The following is a 19,366-nucleotide window of genomic DNA, read 5'->3' on the forward strand; positions in this document are numbered from 1 at the left end:
GGCTCAGTTGGTTAAGTGTCTGACTTCAACTCAGGTCACGATCTCATGGTTCGTGAGTTCGAGCCCCGCGATGGGCTCTGTGCTGACGGCTCGGAGCCTGGAGCCTGCTTCGGATTCTGTGTCTCCTCCCTCTCTCTGCCCCTCCCTCCTTCATGCTCTGCGTGTGTGTCTCTCTCTCTCTCAAAAATTAACAAACATTTAAAAAAATAAGTTACAAAGCTTTGAACATAAAAGAGAAAAAGAACAGCAGGAAATGCAGGCGCCGCCCCATCCAGCTCTCGCCCTCCCCTGGTGCCTCTCTGGCTACGCGCGGTGTGGACGGCAGGGTGGCTGAGGACGGGACACAGAAGACCTCTGAGGATCTGAGAAGACACCACACTTCTTGGTCTTACCATGACAACTGCTTGGGTCACCCCGCTTTTCTCCCAAAACTCCTATAATTGATTAACAACACATCCGAGCCACAGCCAAGGCTCAAAATACAGCGATAACATGACCTACTTGTAACCTGTCACAGCTGGCAGGGGGTAAGATGTTCCAAGGCCAGAGCGAGACTTCTGGACTGAGGAACTCTAGTCTTAAATGCTTTCAAGGAGTGCTAGATGAACTTGATCTCATGACAGAACTACAGTTTTAAAAAGAAAAATACAGGGCGCCTAGGTGGCTCAGTTGGTTAAACTTCCAACTTCGGCTCAGGTCATCATCTTGAAGTTCAAGAGTTCGAGCCCCACCTTGGGCCCTGTGCCAACAGCCCGGAGCCCGGAGCCTGCTTCGGATTCTGTGTCTCCCTCTCTCTCTGCCCCTCCCCCGCTTGCACACGCTCTCTTAAGAATAAACAAACACGCGGGGCGCCTGAGTGGCTCAGTCGGTTGAGCATCTGACTTCAGCTCAGGTCATGATCTCACAGTTTGTGAGCTGGCGCCCCACATCGGGCTTGCTGCTGTCGGCACAGAACCCGCTTGGGATCCTCTGTCCCCCTTTCTCTCTGTCCCTCCCTGGCTTGCGCGTGCTCTCTCAAAAATAAACAAACATTTAAAAATAAATATCTAGGGGCGCCTGGGTGGCGCAGTCGGTTGAGCGTCCGACTTCAGCCAGGTCACGATCTCGCGGTCCGTGAGTTCGAGCCCCGCGTCGGGCTCTGGGCTGATGGCTCGGAGCCTGGAGCCTGTTTCCGATTCTGTGTCTCCCTCTCTCTCTCTCTGCCCCTCCCCCATTCATGCTCTGTCTCTCTCTGTCCCAAAAATAAATAAACGTTGAAAAAAAAATTTTTTTTAAAATAAATATCTAAATAAGTAAACAAGTAAATAAATAAATACGCAAATGAACGAACGTTTTTTAAAAAATCAAAACTTGTCCTTTAGATAAAAACAATCTTCTTTTGGGTAAGTGCCTTCTGAAAACGTCCGAAACGATTTCCTATCATCTTACACAGGAACGGACTGCACCTAGGGCTGTCCCTTGATGAGCCGGTGGTTACAACCACAGACACAAGGGCTGTCTACGTCCTTGTGCTGTGACGGAGAAGTTCACCTTCACGTTAAGTGGCCCTGACAGCTATCCTTCTCTAGTGTTTGTGCCTATTTTTCACGGTTTCTGTCTTCTTCCTATCAGGCTGTTTTCTGTTGTTTCCAATTCAGGTTAAGGTAGAACACCAGAGAACCAACTGTTTCCAAAGTAAATACAATCTGAGGAAAAACTGGTTTTATGGTGTCACTTTCATTACCCAGAAATTTTAGATAATCAAAGTCATCGGAAGTACACCCTGTAGATAAACGCGTTCACCGCAATGCTGCTGGACTCACAACCACGACAGAAAACCCCATAAACCTAAACAGCGTATCCAGCAACTCCCCCTCCAACCTCTGCAAATACCTAACAGGCCATCTGGGAGCCAGAGCCAACACGAATGTCTCCATAAGGCCGACCGAGTAGCACGGGTGACAGCCGTGCTACGGAGCACACTGTTCTAGAAGCTCGAGGGAAAAGGCAGCAAAGGGTGAGTCGGACCAGGGGCGCAGGGTGGGGACGGTGGCCCAGGTTACGGGGGAGCTCGCTCAAAACCTCAGCGTGACCAGGAGGAGGAACGCCGCCATGACGGGGAGGAGGTGTCTGCGGAAGGGACAGCCAGGCGAGAGTGGCAGCCCAGTCCCCAAACTCCCAGGACAATCGGCCGCTCCCACCAGCGGGGCTGGACGACCGCCCTAAGGAGTGGGCACCCGATGGAGGACAGACCCCACACGCAGCAGCGTCGGGCCGGGCCGCACCGGGAGGACACACGCCGTGCCCTCGAACCTCACCTTTTCTTTTCTTGCTCCTCCTTCTCGATTTTGTGGGACGCGACGTACGTGGAGAAGAGATGGCAACACCTGTTCAGGAGCTCGACAAACTCTACCATGGCGTCCTCTTTAGAGGTATTTCCCAGGGCCGCCCACTCTCTCCTGGAGGGAAAGCGGGACAGGTCACCTCCTCGCCACAGAGCGGAACGTGCCTTCACATAAGCCTACGCGCGAGCAATTCTCAATCAGAACTAAATCGGAGAGGGACCCCAGCATAAGGCAAAGGCTCAAGTCCTCAGTTACAACGAGCAAGTGGGGTTGACTGAACGAGCTAGGCCACGCGTGGCCCAAACTCACAGCCGTAAGGGCGGACTGAACGCCCTGCGGGTCCTTTCCACACTAGCAAAGGGGTATCGAAGAGTCCCTCTCCTCCTGTCACCGCATTTTAGTCGTAACTGAACGCGCTCCACGGTGCATTCTTTTTCTGCCACAACTCTGTGTGCGTCCCACAAGGACACGGCTTACTGTATACTTTATGTGGCTGCTTTTTGTGTTATTTGGGGAGGATCAACTTTAGCTGCACTTGTCTTATGTTCATAATCAGAGGAGTAAACTTCTTCCACATTATTTATGCAAACACATCTCCACGCCAAACACACACACACGTGAAGATTCCAGAAGCTGCGAGCAGCAATGTCTGTTTCAGTCTGACTCTAAGCTAAGGAGCCCGCTGTTTACATCTTAACCAACTGGCTCTCCACTCGACTCAACATTACTGTCGCTAAATCCGTTATACAACAAAACATCGTTACCTCCTGTCATTCCCCAACACATCAAAGAATCCAACCTCAGGACAAGTGTCTGGATTATATGGACCCATAAGAACCTGCTTATGCAGTGCCACAAGCTTCAGTTTTTCTTCGTAAGTGGGATGAAAGGCTTTGCCATCTTTTTCTGCAAGAAAAAGAAACACAAAAACAATCAGAATTGGCAAAAAAAAAAAAAGATTTTTGGTATCCGACGATGCCGTTTCGCTCTCTAAGGTAGTCACAAACTACCTGCGATAGATACAGATCTTACGGTGAGAGTTTTATTTCATATACTGAATTTTAATAGAGTCTACGGCAGAAACCCTTTATGCGGAGTTGTTTTTAATGAAGCCAAACACCAATATCTATGTTAAAACTTCCACAGAAGAAACCAATCTGTCAAGCTAACAGGCACACACATACAAACTGTACCACCTGACATCTTCTACACATATTAAAACTTGTGCAACAATCATTTTTATAGTTATTTAACTTCATTTCAGAGAGAGAGCATGGGAGCAGGGGAGAGGGGCAGGGGTGGTGGAGGAGAGGGAGAGACAGAGAGAGAGAGAGAGAGAGAGAGAGAGAGGGAGGGAGGGAGGGGGAGGGAGGGAGAGGGAGAGGGAGGGAGGGAGGGAGAGGGAGGGAGAGAGAGAGAGAATGAATGAATTCCAAGCAGGCTCCATACTCAGTGTCGAGCCCAATGCGGGGCTTGATCCCACAACCCAGGATCACCCCCTGAGCCGAAATCAAGAGTTGGACACTCGGGGAGCCCAGGTGGCTCAATCGGTTAAGCGTCCAACTCTTGGTTTCGGCTCAAGTCATGATCTCACGGTTCACGGGTTCCAGCCCTTCATCGGGCTCCACCCCGCGAAGCCTCTTTGGGATTCTCTGCTTCTCCCCCTCATCCTGCGCACTCTTCCTCTTTCCCTCTCTCTTTAAAAAAAGAAAATTTTTTTAAATTAAAAAAAGTAGTATGTATTGCCTACAAATTTTATCCTAGTACACAGTCGTCACCAAAATACAATCACTGATGAGAAAAGAATGTGGGTTAAAGCTTATGAACAGGAAACTCAGCAGGAAAAAAAAAAAAAAAAAGAAGCGGCCAATAAGCATCCCAACATATTTAATCAACTAGTCACGAAAATGGCAATCAAAACCATACCAAACCATAACCAAAACTTGTGCCGTGATACGGTCAAAAAAAGTCAGGTAACATCAAGAGCTGGTAAGACCGGGACAAAGAGGCACCCACGCTCCCGGACGATGCTGTTAAGTATACACGGTTACCTTGGAAGGTAACAGTTATGTTAGAAGTTTTCTTGGAAGACAAGTTAGGGATAGATTCCAAAATCATAAAGGTGCACACCCTGCCATCCAGTCCTTCCAATTCTCGTTCTCTCCCCTTCATACTGTCCCGAATAGGGACAGAGGCACGTGCAGGGATATTCGCTGCCACTGTGTGCTTGCCGTCCTAAACAATCTAAAAGTTCTTTGAGAAAGAAACAGCTAAATGATGTAACATACTTGGATTGTGGCATATATGACTTATAGGAAGTAGTAAGTGAAAAACGCAAGCAGCAGAAGATGATACACAGTCAGAGCACACCACACGCTTCATCAATCCTAAGCACTCCCCCAGCCACACACTTGAACATCTCTAAAATCAGACTTGGGTTTTTTACCAGCTGACATTTTCAAGTTACAAATAAGCAGGTTTTCTTTCTTAATAGCATGGAAGATATTAGGGAGTCTTAAAGCTTTTAAAAATGGGGCGCCTGGGTGGCTCCGTTGAGCGTACACGACTCCGGATTTTGGCTGCGGTCATGGTTTCAGAGTTGAGCTCGAGCCCATCGGGCTCCGTGCTGATAGCGCAAAGCCCGCTTGGAGTTCTGTCTCCTTCTCTTTCTCGGTCTGCTCCTCCCACGTGCACGTACTCGCGCGCTCTCTCAAAAATAAACTTTTAAAAAAGAGGAAAAAAAAAGGATCTTAGGGTTGACACAATACAGCATGTAAACACACCCACATACATATTCTACAGGTACGTTTACATGAATGTAAATGCAAATTAAAAAATCCAGGAGTCACATCACACCAAAGGAAACCGAAGGAGTCTCACAGAGAATTTAAGCCTTACTTGTCATTGTAATCTTTCAGAGGAAAATGTGCGGAAGAGTAAGCTGAACTGTTAAGAGGAGTTTCCTTTTTTTTTTTTTAATTTTTTTTAACGTTTATTTATTTTTGAGAGAGAGAGAGAGAGAGAGAGAGAGAGAGAACATGAGCTGGGGAGGGGCAGAGAGAGGGAGACACAGAATCCGAAGCAGGCTCCAGGCTCTGAGCTGTCAGCACAGAGGCCGACAAGGGGCTCGAACTCACGGACTTCGAGATCGTGACCTGAGCCGAAGTTGGACGCTCAACCGACTGAGCCACCCAGGTGCCCCATGTTTTGTTTTTTAAAGCCAAAAAGAACTACTTCTAAGGATACCATTTTGAGCCTTATAAAAAGAAATTATGTGCTGGTGACTCAAGGTGAAGTGAGCCTAAGAAACAGCAGGGGTGGAGCACAGGAGGTACAAGTCCTTGCTTTGTTCAGTCAGGATTCCTGGGGTTTGTCGCTTTCTCCTTTAGGGGAAAAAAAAAAGCCTGAATTGTATGGAAGTGGTTGCTCTGACCTAAATAAACGTAAATAAAGATAAAATCAGATGGAAACTTTATCCACTAGAAGACCAAACACTTTCCCGATTAGTCATGTAATATAGCAATTTTCAAACCTACACACACACACACACACACACACACACATTCCTACTTGCTGCAGGGAGAGGATTTGACACCAACAGTCTAGCAGATTATCAACACAATTTTTCTAGCCTATGACTACTACAGTTATTTCAGTGGAGGGAGGGTCCATTTCTTACCAGGTAATGAATTTACTCCTTTATTTCAAAGACCTCGCCCTGCAAACTAGGAGCAGGGGAAGAAGGGAGAGGGTAGGCAAACAACGAAACTGTGACAATTAATTAGCAAGTTGTCAGCCTAACCTCCCGCCCTAAAAAGTGACTCATCCACAGGCAGGGTGAGTTTCCGGATTTCTGAATGTCGTTTTAACATCTGCCCTTTTTACTGCCTGGCTCAGCTGGAGTAGCATGGGACTCGTGACGTCTGGTCTGTGAGTTTGAGCCCCAGGCTGGGTGTAGAGATTACTTAAAAATAAAATTTCACAGGGGTTCCTGGGGGGCTCAGTCGGTTAAGTGTCCGACTTCGGCTCGGGTCATGATCTCACGGTTCATGGGTTCGAGACCCACGTCGGGCTCTGTGCGGACACCTCGGAGCCTGGAGTCTGCTTCGGATTCTCTCTCTCTCTGCCCCTTCCCTGCTTGCACTCTGTCTCTCTCTCTCTCTCTCTCTCTCTCTCTCTCAAAAATAAATAAAATGTAAAAAAATAAATAAATAAAATCTCACACACAAAAAAATAAAGAAAGAAGAATACATTTTCAGTGTTAGCTCTGGCCCAGCGTCAAATTAATCTGTTCACCACCATGAACCCGAGCACTCAGCACCACGCTTGGTTCACGGGTACCACCTAACCCATGCCCGACTAAAGAAAAAACTAACTTCACAGGTCAATTTCTGTGAGAATTAGCAAAACGGTACATTCGTTCTTATCAACTGTACTGGCATTTCCACAGAATCATGTGCACACTTGTTCAAGAACTGTTCTATCATCTTTCGTTAAATTCTACTATGGGATCTTCACATTAATCGGCATCATCCAAGCTGGGGACCAAATGTGTCTGAACCAAAAACAAGCATGACGAGACAAAGAAAAGGAAACGCATCGAAACGTCATCTTTCTGAAAGATCGGCTTACAGAGTTTTCTTTAGTCATTTTTTATATTCCCAAATTTTCTTCAATATGCATAACGTACTTTCATATCAAATACATATACACTTTTTTTTTTTTAACAAACATTTGTAAAAAGTCAAGACAACTCATCTTTCAGCCTTTGGGACAAGGTTATTAACAGATCCATTATCCTCCCCGGAAGAAGAGACACAACTCAGGAGGATGTGCAAATCCCGCCCTCGGTACACACAGCCCACACGGTGCTCGTGTTCTCAACGCAGGATGTGTTTTGTTCGGTTTTCCAAATCAGATGAGAATAATTTTCTTCTCAATTACTTACGGTTCCACAGGCATTAAATACGCTTAATAGGGAAGTTGTAACTGCCATTAACTACACAGAAAAAGCCTTGATAAAACTCAAAAATCTCTCACCAGGACCACATTCCTAAAGGGAAGTTCTAGTTCAGTGCTGCCGGAAAGGAATACAGACTGGCATCACCCTAGGTTCCTGCAGTCACACGGTTAATTATTACCAAGTTATACTCTGTTTTCTACGGCAACCAAAAAACAAACGTGAAGTACGCTTAGAAAGAAACGGCAGGGCTATTTTTCAGGGACAACCACATAAAGACACAGCAACAAGCAGACGGCTACCATCACCGAAGGGAAGCGTGACTGCAAAGCTAGTCATTCTTTTTTTTTTTTTTTTTTTAACGTTTATTTATTATTGAGAGACAGAGCGAGACAGAGCACGAGCATGGGAGGGGCACAGAGAGGGGGAGACACAGAATCCGAAGCAGGCTCCAGGCTCTGAGCCGTCAGCACAGAGCCCGACGCGGGGCTCTAACTCACAAACCAGGAGATCGTGACCTGAGCCGAAGTTGGATGCCTAAATGACTGAGCCACACAGGCGCCCCGCAAAGCTAGTCATTCTTAACTGACTGGACTGAAAGGGATCACCTGTTGGCATCTGTCCAGCAACAACGATTTTAAGAAGTTCATTTTCTATAAAACCGAAGACCGATAAAAGGTTACAAATTAGTTTTACCTAAAGGAGACAGATTAAAGCAGGGAGTGGCAAACTGGATCGATCATGCCCACTGCTGTCTTTATAAGACCTAGGAGCTAAGAATGGCTTTTGTAAAGTTTTCTTGTTTAAAGTAAGCGCTATGCCCAACGTGGGGCTTCAACTCATGACCCTGAGATCAAGAGTCACATCTCTACCGAATGAGCCGGCCAGGTGCCCCTGGCTTTTATGGTTTTCAAGGGCTGTAAAACAACAACAAAAAAGCAAAAATGGAAAAACAAAAACAAAGAATATAAATGAACACAGACCATATGTAGCCATTAGAGACTAAAATACTATCTAGCCCTTTATTTATTTATTTTTTTGATGTTTATTTATTGACAGAAATAGACAGAATGTGAGCAGGGGAGGGGCAGACAGAGAAGGAGACACAGAATCCGAAGCAGGCTCCAGACTCTGAGCTGTCAGCAGAGCCCACAAACCGCGAGATCATAACCTGAGCCAAAGTCAGACGCTTAACCGACTGAGCCACCCGGGCGCCCCCTATCTGGCCCTTTTATAGGGAAAGTTTGCCGACTCCTGACTAGAGGAAGAAGTAAACTCAGAAGCCAAATGACTTCCAGGTATTCAAAAAAAAAATGCCAGTATAATTTAAAGGATAGAGAACGTATTTACAAACTTCCAGCTAACCATGATGGATTAAACACACACCATTAGCTCTGATCCTCGATGAAAAACCTCCACGCAAACAAATAAGGGAGGCAATTTAGAGAACGCTGGGAAGGTTCAGGAACCCGGGTTCCTGAGGCTCCAGGTTCATAAGAAGCTGGAGTCTAGATGGAAAAAGTAATGCTTCTTAGGGGTACGAAGAAGGAGGCACCCCTCCCTCCCACTGTGTTCGACAACCCCAAGCAGGCAGGTGGCTACCCGGCCCCTACTTCAGCAGAGGGCTGACGTTTACTGGAGAACCCGAATCACACGTGCTCCAGATGGGGGAGCACCAGGCTGGGAGTGAAATGCAGGACTAAAAACCGAGCAACGAGTTGCCCTCATCAACGGTCAACAACTTCCCCCCACCCTCCCTTCTCCGGCCTACTTCCTGAATGCTGACAACTAAGTTCCTACAACCCAGGAAGCAGCCAGGAGTATCTGCGGGAAAAACTGGCCCCAAAGATAAAACCTACAATTACTGGGGCGCCTGGGTGGCTCAGTCGGTTAAGCGTCCGACTTTGGCTCAGATCACGATCTCGCGGTCCGTGGGTTCGAGCCCCGCATCGGGCTCTGTGCTGACAGCTCAGAGCCTGGAGCCTGTTTCAGATTCTGTGTCTCCCTCTTTCTCTGACCCTCCCCTGTTCATGCTCTCTCTCTGTCTCAAAAATAAATAAATGTTAAAAAAATTAAAAAAAAAAACAAACCTACAATTACTAATTCGAAAGGTACTGATGGTTTGAGGATTCCCCTATGAAATCTCTGCTTCATCACCCTACAATTAAGGCTGCTACTCAAGGCGACAGTAACTGTTCGGTCCCTTACACTCCAACAGGAATGAATACTTGACGATCACCAGATATTTGAGAATGCTTCCAACACGGGAACACCCACACCCCCACACCTAAACTTTTTTTTTTTTTTTTAACATTTATTTATTATTGAGAGACAGAGGGTGACAGAGCATGAGCAGGGGAGGGGCAGAGAGGGAGGGAGACACTGAATCCGAAACAGGCTCCAGGCTCCAAGCTGTCGGCACAGAGCCCGATGCGGGGCTCGAACTCACAGACTGCGAGATCGTGACCTGAGCCAAAGTCGGACGCTTAACCGACCGAGCCACCCAGGCTTACACTTAATATCCTTCAACTTTCAATATTACTTCAACTTACACTTAATATCCTCAGAGACAGAAGCTAATGTGTCCATTAAGCAAAACGAGGGACGAGAAAGAAAGACAATTTAGGGAATAAAAACTCTTAGAAATGGAAAATGTAAAAACAAATTAAAAAAAAAAAAATCTTCCGGGGCGCCTGGGTGGCTTAGTCAGTTGGGCATCCGACTTTGGCTCAGGTCATGATTTCGCAGTTGATGACTTCGAGCCTGGCCTGGCTCTGTACTCACAGCTCACAACCTGGAGTCTACTTCGGATTCTATGTCTCCTCTCTCTGCCCCCCCCCTCTAAAACAAACATTAAAAAAGTATTTTTAAATATTTCATTGGCTAGAAAATGGAGTTGAGAATATCTCCTAAAAGACAGAGATGGAAAAGATAAGAGAATTAGAAGTTCAATTCAGAAGATCCAATATCTTTTTTTTTTTTTTTTCAACGTTTATTTATTTTTGGGACAGAGAGAGACAGAACATGAACGGGGGAGGGGCAGAGAGAGAGAGGGAGACACAGAATCGGATACAGGCTCCAGGCTCTGAGCCATCAGCCCAGAGCCCGACGCGGGGCTCGAACTCACGAACCGCGAGATCGTGACCTGGCTGAAGTCGGACGCTTAACCGACTGCGCCACCCAGGCGCCCCTATCTTTTTTTTTTTTTTAACGTTTATTTTTGAGAGAGAGACAGCACAAGCAGGGGAGGGGCAGAGAGAGAGAGGAAGATACAGAATCGGAAGCAGGCTCCAGCCTCTGAGCTGTCAGCACAGAGCCTGACATGAGGCCCGAACCCACAAACCGTGAGATCATGACCTCAGCCAAAGTCGGATGCTCAACTGACTGAGCCACCCAGGTGCCCCAGAAGTTCCAGTAACTTAGTATTAACATTATCATAGAGTGAAATCAGAGGAAAAAAGGGTGGAAATTATCACGAAATAATATAAGGAAATTTCCCAGAAATGAAGGATGCAGCTTGAGACTAGGATGACTATCAAATATTGAACATAATCATTCAAAAAATAAACAGAAAGGAGATAAACAGAAATTCTCAAATGCTAAAGACAGAGAAAATTCTCAAACTTGTAGGAAGAGAAACAGGTCACAACACAGGATCAGGAATAAGAAAGACTACAGACATCTTTAGAGCTGGAATACTGAAAGCTAGAACACAATGGAATTATACCTTGAAATTCTGGGAAGGGACTCATCTTGAACTCTTGACCCCCGGCACTGTAAAATAGGTGTTGTTTTAAGCCACTGAATTTGTGGTAATTTGTTTCAGCAGTAATAGGACACTAACACAATACACAAAACATATTTTCCCAAGCAATTAAAAATAGAAGTGGCTTCTAGATTATGTTCTTATTAAATTCATAAAGGGGCGCCTGGGTGGCTCAGTCGGTTAGGGATCCGACTCTTGTCTTCAGCTCAGGTCATGATCTCACGGATTGTGGGATCGAGCCCCATGCTATCAGTGCAGACCCTATCTGGGATTCTTTCTCTGCCCTTCCCCCGCGCTTGCTCACCTCACACACTCTTTCTCAAAATGAACTTTAAAAAAAATTCACAAGTATTTACAGTTCTAATATGACAACATAATCTGATAATAGTGTCATATTAAAAAATGCACAAGTATTTAACAGTTCTAACACAACAACATAATTGGTAACAGTACTGGAGTCAGTTACCAAGCCCAAAGCTCTGAAAAATTAAGTCCCTTCCACCTGAAATTAATTATACAAAAGGTTATTAGTCTCACACATCGACTGCAAGAATAGGTTTATACACAGAAATCCTATTTTTCTCTTTTCTTTGGAGGTAAAGGTGGAGTGATGTAACAAACCATTTCAATGTCCCTTCTGGCCTTTATCTGTGAAATGAAACCATACAATCTATGAGCCGGAAAGGATAGTAACGATCAGTGACTGAATCTCGCAACCAAAGCTCAGACCCCCTGCACATTTCCACATGGCCCACAACAACATGTCTCTGGATACACAACATAATAAAGATGTGAACAGCAGCAGCAGTAAACCTGAAGTGTGACAGGAGGAGAAGCGGTGGAGGTTACAGCTTAAACTAACGTGAACTAGAAACTATTTCACTAAGTCTCGTGGTCACCGCAAAGAAAAAACCTGTAGCAGATTCACCAACGATTAAGAAAGGGGACTCAAAGCATATCCCCCCTAGCAACTGCTACCTTACGCCTAAGCAGGTGCAGGTGATGGGAACTCCCTGTCCCAGGCACACGATTCCATCTCCGCGTGGCTGTGGTTTTTTAGTTCTTTACTGAGTCGATCTCTCGCACTTCTTTTTTTGTTTTATTTATTTATTTCGAGAGAGAGAGAGAGCAAGTGTGTGCAACCAGGGGCGGCAGAGAAAGGAAAAGAGAGAGAATCTCAAGCAGGCTCCGTGCTGTCAGTGCAGAGCCTGACACGGGGCTCGATCTCACAAATCTGAGATCATGACCTGAGCTGAGATCAAGCAGGAAGCTTAACTGACTGAGCCACCCAGGCGTCTCGATCTCTCAAATTTCGATCCACAGGGTCTATTTCCAGCTCTCGGCATTAAAGAAAACACATTTCACAGATGAGACCTCAAAAAAGCCACAAAATACCCATCATGTTTGCCCAGAGTTCTCTACGCTCTAGGCTAAACATCCGTAGCTAATTCCCTTACACTTGCTAAAGATCTACGTTTTATATCCCAGCTCTGTTAAGTATACAATAGGGACAAATCATTTAACCTTTCTGAGCCTCAGTATTGTCACCTATAAAATGGAGATGACTTCTCCATAGGGTTCTTGTGAGGGTTACAAACAACGTGTTCCAATGTGCTGGTGGAGTGCCCACAAAGCACACACTGACAGCGGCCATTATGCTAACGATGTCCCACACCTGGACAAGTGGCTCTCTTCTGAAAGACTCGATTTGTCTTTAACCCTAAAGGATGCTGCCTCAAACAAAAAACATTACCCAGGGATGGTCGGATCTGCACAGAAGAGAGCAGCATGTCTCTCTCTTCCCTCACCCTAGATACTGTATTTCCATCAAACCAGCCCGAGATCAGATTAATGTGCTGGTGGGGGGGAGGGGGGGCAGAGAGAGAGGGAGACACAGAAGTCGAAGCAGGCTCCAGGCTCTGAGCTGCCAGCACAGAGACCGATGCGGGGCTCCAGCCCACAAACCAGGAGATCATGACCTGAGCGAAGTCGGATGCTTAACCGACTGAGTTCCCCAGGTGCCCCACAACAAACCTCTGAATAAAGGAAGACACAGGGTTTACAAAACTGAGTGGCAGGATAAGAAAAAGCACCCTAGACGGTGCTGACTCCAGAGCTCAACTTAGTAAATATTAAGCCACAGTAGCTCCCATGTAGCAAACAGATAAAAGCACAGTAGCCCTCCCTTATCCGTGGGGTACACAATCCAAGACCCCTGTGGATGACTGAAACCACGGAGAGGACCGAACCCTATATATAGAATGCTTTTTCCTATACATATACATCCGTGATAAAACTAAATTTATCAAATTAGGCACAGTAACAGAACAAGAATAATAAAACAATTCTAACAATACACTGTAATAAAAGTGATGTGGACGTGGCCTTACTGGCCCATACTCACCCTTGTGATGACGGGAGATGATAAAACACACACGCGATGAATGAGGTGACGAACGAGGTGATGTGGGGTAAACGACGCAGGAGCTGGGACGCGGCATCAAGGCTACCAAGACCTTCTGACGCGGTGTCAGGAAGATCACCAGCTTCCAGACCCCAGCTGACCACCGTGGGGGGTGAAACCAGCGGTGAGGGGAGCTACTGCAGACACTATCTCCTCTTGGGGGCAGTTTCCAGAGTGGGCGCCTTGTGGAAGTTCATCACCACACACTTATGAGCTGTGTACTTTCCTGAATATGTATTAAATGAAGGGGAGGCCTCCGGGGGAATGTCAAAGTAACTCACATGAAACACACACGTACACAGATCCCTGAATCTGTCTTCACGTGAAAATTTCAGTTCAGCTCAAATGTAACATGAACTAGCCAGTAAGAAAATCAGACGCGTGAAAGGTATTACTATTCTCAGCGCCTATCGTTCCTTTCTTAGGACGGTCTCGTAGGTCTGTATGTTCTCTTACACTATTACACCCTTGTATCTAAAGGTGAAGACAATAAAGAAAGCAGGAAAATATAAATTCAAAATTTAATAGATGTTGGATAGTAATAATTCAATTTCAAATTATCTGGGGCTAGACCACTCAAGTCCAGGAGGCACACACTAATTACACAGGCTACCGAAGAATGAACGACAGCTGCACATCACTGTAAAACCTTGATGGGGCCATTCATACAAATGGTGGGAAATGCCTGTGCTTAAAGATGACAAAATGAATGGAACCATCTCAGCATGTCCACGTGACTGCCTCTCTGAGACCCGTAACATAACTGAGCGTATGACCAAGTCTAATCAACAGCAATGCTAGTGGAAACACATCAACAATTCCATAAAGACACTGAGTCCAAGACTTATGACTCAAGTAAGTTCTTCCGAATTCGACTACAGGTTTTACATACCATACCCTCAAAAATACTCCTGTCATGCTCGCTCGCTCGCTCTCACACATGTACTCACACACACACACACACACACACACACACACACACACACCCCAGATCTCTAGACCTGTCTACTGAAAAGGCCTAGAAACAATGACCAATCCAGTAGCAAAGAGCACCCACTCCTATCACCCAGATGATGGCTCCTCAAAGGCTGTTTCCCACTAACAGGTTGGAACCTCGTCTCCTTGGACAAATGGCTAATTCCTGCTGAGGCAGGAAATGTATACGAATAACCTGGAACATCTCATCATACCAGATAGCAAGGAAGCTATGAAAAACTACTAGTCATGTCAAAGGAACTTATGAGGGAATTTGACAAGGCTCCCACTTGCTAAAGACAGTATTGAGCATCGATAAGAGCTTAAAAAAAAATAAATCAAATACGTTTAAAAGCATGAGTACATAATGACATCAAAAAAAAGTGTCACCTGTTGAGGCCACTAGAGAAAGAACTCATTATTCTGAAAACTAATAAAGGGAAGGACGCATTCTTCCTTTCCTGTTTGAATTTCTACTCCAAACCAAATAGCATATGAAGAAAAGCATTCCAGTGAAAGAAAGACCATTAGACTATCACCATTTTTCAATCCCTAATGAATTAACACATCCATTTTCAATTTACACGAGTTTAAAAAGATCATTACATTAGCTAAGTGCAGGCCTCCCAAAAAATCTAATACTGTATTAGCAGCAATGGGATTTAGCAGGTCAATATTTTGATAAGCACATTTACTTCAGTCCTTTGGAGGCAATTTTTGCCCCATTACATTCAAAATCTCGAACCTGATAGCAATATTACATAGGAATTCAGATGGCTCTCTTACGCTTCACTCCTCCAGATATCCAAAGAGACTCCATAAAGTGATCACGTGGAGAAAAACCGTATGCATCTTTCCATGAGCCCTTAATATTTCCAGGCAAACATATTTAAAAAGTTCCCAAAAAGCGATGAGGCAGCAGGGCAGTAACTCTGAATATTTTCCTCAGCACACCTTCAGAAGAAGCAGGGTGTGCTTTCCACCTCCTGCAGTGGGGAGACCTCTCTGGAATCAGAGAGCGAGCCGGCCCTGCCTCTAACGCCCCAGTGGCCTGGATCAAGTTTCTCAACTAGGAAGCCCCAACAATACCCCAAATACTCAAAGGTCTGTGGCAACAAAATAACATTATCTAGGGTTCTCAAAATGGTACCTGATGTGACTGCCACAGGGTCTTTAACTCCTCTTTTGGACCCTAAGTCCCTTCACAGCAAAAGTGAATGTACTGTTCATCTATATTGGTGACCTAACCCACCTACTTAGAACGTTATCTGTACTAGGGACTTAACACCGTCTGAAGTTTGTTTATTTAGTCTTAAACTCATTTGTTTAAATAATCTTGACACCCATTGTAGGGCTCGAACTCACAACCCCAAGATCAAGAAACACAGGCTCTACCGACCGAGCCAGCCGGGTGCCCCAACGAGGTCTGAAGTTTAGATGGGAAGATGCTAACTTACATTTACCTGTATTTTCATCTATGATTTTATTTTTACCAGCATAAAATTAAGACAGTAGGTAGTTGACATACTGGGTTCGGTTACCGGCTTGTGACCACAGTGACAGGGGTGGAATGAGAAATGGGGTCTGTGACTCCCAATCCAAGTTATTTTCAACAGATATCCACACTCTCAAGGTTCCTATTTATTCCACAGCAGAAGATAAAATGGAATGTCATTTCTAATTCTTGTTGAGATTCTAGTACAAAACCACAAAACAGCGATCTATTAGAAAACGTTGCAGGGCGCCTGGGTGGCTCAGTCGGTTACAGTGTCTGACCTTGGCTCAGGTCATGGTCTCATGGTTCCTGAGTTCGAGTCCCCGCATCAGGCTCTCTGCTGTCAGTATGCAGCCTGCTTTGGATCCTCTGTCTCCCTCGCTCTCTGCCCCTTCCCCACTCGCACTCTCCCTCTCAAAATTGAACAAACCTTTAAAAAATTTTTTTAAAGAAAACCTTGCAAAACCGACAAAAATGCCAAGCACCGCGCTGGGATTACACGTTAAAACAAAGGCAGCAACAGTTGACTCACCCATAATTCTGACTGCTTTTAGACGCCCCCCACCAGGTGTCTCCTATCCTAACAGCCTCATCATTGCTGACCACGAAGTGATCTACACAGAAAGGTAACTTTAACTGCCATGTTATTTCTCCTTTTAAGTATTTGAATGCCGCTTTGAGAGCTTAACTTAGGAACTAAATGAACCATACCTATCAATGTAGCTTTTATTCTCCAAGGTCACTGGTAACTAGGCCCCCAAATTACAGGTTCCTCAAGGACTCCTACTACTCAACAAGAATGTTAAAAGAATGTTAGCTTTAGACCAAATCTTAAGTCGGAGACGTCAAATATCATCATCTAATCCAGCTGTATACACATACACACACACACACACACACACACACACACACACACACACACACACACACACAGAAACTGAGTCTGGAAAAGTTAACTGCCTAGGAATTTACATGGTAAATAGAATCCGGGGCTTCCCGACCCCCAAAACAATGCCAAATTTACTGCAGGTTATACAGTGTTTTAATCTTACAAAGAAAATATTATTTTCAAATAAGACAGGCTCAGAAGATTGTTACCTTTTTTTTTTTATTGGTCATGTGGCCAAAGCTAGGATTAAAAGTTGGTCCTTTCCTATTCTCAAATACCTTTGTGCTACAATATACTTGAAGCTTATTGAACATTGGAAAAGTTAAGTTCCAAGAATAAAAGTTTGAAGTAAAATGTAGTTATAGGAGTTGTATAGGAGCCACCAGATTTTTATCTAAGTGGTAATCTATCACCACCATAGGAAACACGAAATTCAAGCCAGTGACCTAAGACCCATTAGCCATTACCAATTCCCCACGCTGGCCAGTGCGCAGAGGGCTGAACTCAATGTGCAAGGACAATGAACATTTCAAGGGTAAGCTTTTTAATTTAAAAAAAAAAAAAAAAAAAAAGGAATGAATGTGGAATAACCAAATGTTCTAGAAAACTTATAAAACGCTTCCATTAGTTTGCACAAAGTTATGCCGAGAGAAAACAAGTAACTTCTGAACATATCCCTACCACGAACTACACAACTTCAGCTACTCAAGTATGTCCTGCCCTCCAAAAGGAACTCCCTCTGGGAAAAGTGTCATAAATATGCTGTTCTGGAATGTACCCGAAACCTAGCAACCACTTTTAAAGTTGCATTCGGCCGCGGATCCGCCCCACAAGATCTAAATATCTCTAAGAATCAAACTAACAGGCGTCTCATCAGTCTTTCCCACTGAAAAGATCATGTGATTGGTATCGCCACCAGTGAATCACCCAAAAAAGGAGAAAGAAAAAAAACAAAAAAAACCCACACACCACAATCCTGCTCCAAGACAAGAGACGTCTTACAACGAATTGTGCGAGAAACAGAGGGTACTTGTAGGCCTTAACTGAGAACTCACTCTTGCACATTGCTTCCAAGTACAATTTTAACCATCTAGAAGTTACTAGAACACTGAGGGCACCCCTTCCTTTCAGAGGTGGACGAGCCGGAGGGGACGCATTAGCTTAATACTTCCTCCTCGCGGCCACATCAAAACCGCCAGGTGTGCAAATCCTATTCGAGTTGATGGTTCCCCGGAATGACTGCGAAGGGAAGGGAAGGAACCGATGGGAAGATATCTTCCTCCCCAGAAAAGGGGTAAAGATCGGCGGAACCTGGTGTGCCAAACCATAGGAAGCAAGAAAAGGAATACGACCGTTAAAAAAAAGCAAAGCAAAACAAAACGAAACCAAGACCAACCGCAAACAAAAAACCATCCCAGAACGGGATCCTCTAGGAGAGAAAAGGGCTCATTCTTCCGCCCCGGCCCGTGGAAACCCGAGAAGCTGAATCAGGTCAAACGTCCTGGTAACCTCGGGGAGGCAGGACCAGGACCGCAAAACCCAGGTTCCGGGCCCGTCAGAGGTGTGTGACCCAGCGGCCCAGAGCGGGGAGACAAACTTCGGGGACCCCCCAAGGACGCAGCCTGCTCGGGTCGCCGCGGCCCGGGCGGGCCAGGCGGGCACTGGCCCCGTCACGCTCGGGCCCCGGGCGGACTCCGCGGGGCGGCCGAGGCGGGGGTACGGCCGGGCCGGCTCACCTTTGAAGAAGCGCAGCGCCAGGCCGTACAGCTCCTCCAGGCCGAAGCCCCAGCGCTGCTCCAGCCGCCGCGCCTCCTCCGCCGCGCCCCCGGCCGCCGCCTCCCCGGGCTCCGGCTGCTGCCCTGCGGCGCCCGGCCCCCGGCCCGCCCCGGGAGGAGAGGGCGGCGGCAGCGGCGGCGGCAGCAGCGGGGCGCCCTCCGCGCCGGGCCGCTCCTCCGGGTCCGGGCTCAGCGTGAGGCCGTCGACCGAGACCTCGAGCCGCTCTGCGTTCAGCACCGCCGCCATCTCCGGCTGCTGCGCCTCCTCGGCGGGGGACAGGCGGCGGCCACGTATCGACTTCCTGCTGACCTCCGACCCTCGGCGACGCCGGAACTTCCGCCGCTGAGCAGGCTCTCCGGCTCCGCGAGAGGGGCTGAGGCCCGCGCCCCGCCCCTCCGCGACCCCCAGGCCCGCTGGCCCCGCCCCGGCCAGCCCCGGCCCGCCCCCCGGCCCGCGTCCGCCCGCGGGCGTCGTCCTCCGCCCCCCCCCCCCCCCGCTCCTTCAGCACGGCGGTCAGGGCCCCGCGGGGCGGGGTCGCGGGAGAACGGCTGAGCCAGCGAGGCCCGCGGGGCTCGGGTCGGAGATGGGGCTGGGGGTCGCGGAGGGAAGATGCCTACGGGGCCGGAGTCGTGGAGGGGGTGGGGCCCGCGGGGGCTGACGCCGCAGTGGGGCGGGGGTCACGGAGGGGCGGGGCCAGCGGGGCCCTCGGGGTTCCGG

General features: G+C 47.0%; 1 protein-coding gene across 2 annotated transcripts in view; it reads right to left on the reverse strand.

Moving 5' to 3' along the window:
• ACBD3 (acyl-CoA binding domain containing 3) overlaps positions 1-18,965 on the reverse strand; it is a 32,267-nt gene extending 13,302 nt beyond the window's left edge. Inside the window, exons 1-3 of one of the 2 annotated variants that reach the window (XM_030302308.1) lie at positions 18,610-18,965; positions 3,089-3,230; positions 2,298-2,438 (exon numbers count right to left, since the gene is read on the reverse strand). In XM_030302308.1, the coding sequence (XP_030158168.1) occupies positions 2,298-2,438; positions 3,089-3,230; positions 18,610-18,895 (569 nt within the window). In that variant the 5' untranslated portion in view covers positions 18,896-18,965. Of the gene's footprint in view, positions 1-2,297; positions 2,439-3,088; positions 3,231-13,454; positions 15,775-18,609 lie in introns of those variants that run through there. The other variant, XM_030302309.1, reaches the window with a different exon arrangement.
• Positions 18,966-19,366: the final 401 nt, after the last annotated feature.

The sequence above is a fragment of the Lynx canadensis genome, chromosome F1 (genome assembly GCF_007474595.2).
Source record: "Lynx canadensis isolate LIC74 chromosome F1, mLynCan4.pri.v2, whole genome shotgun sequence".
Taxonomy (NCBI): domain Eukaryota; kingdom Metazoa; phylum Chordata; class Mammalia; order Carnivora; family Felidae; genus Lynx; species Lynx canadensis.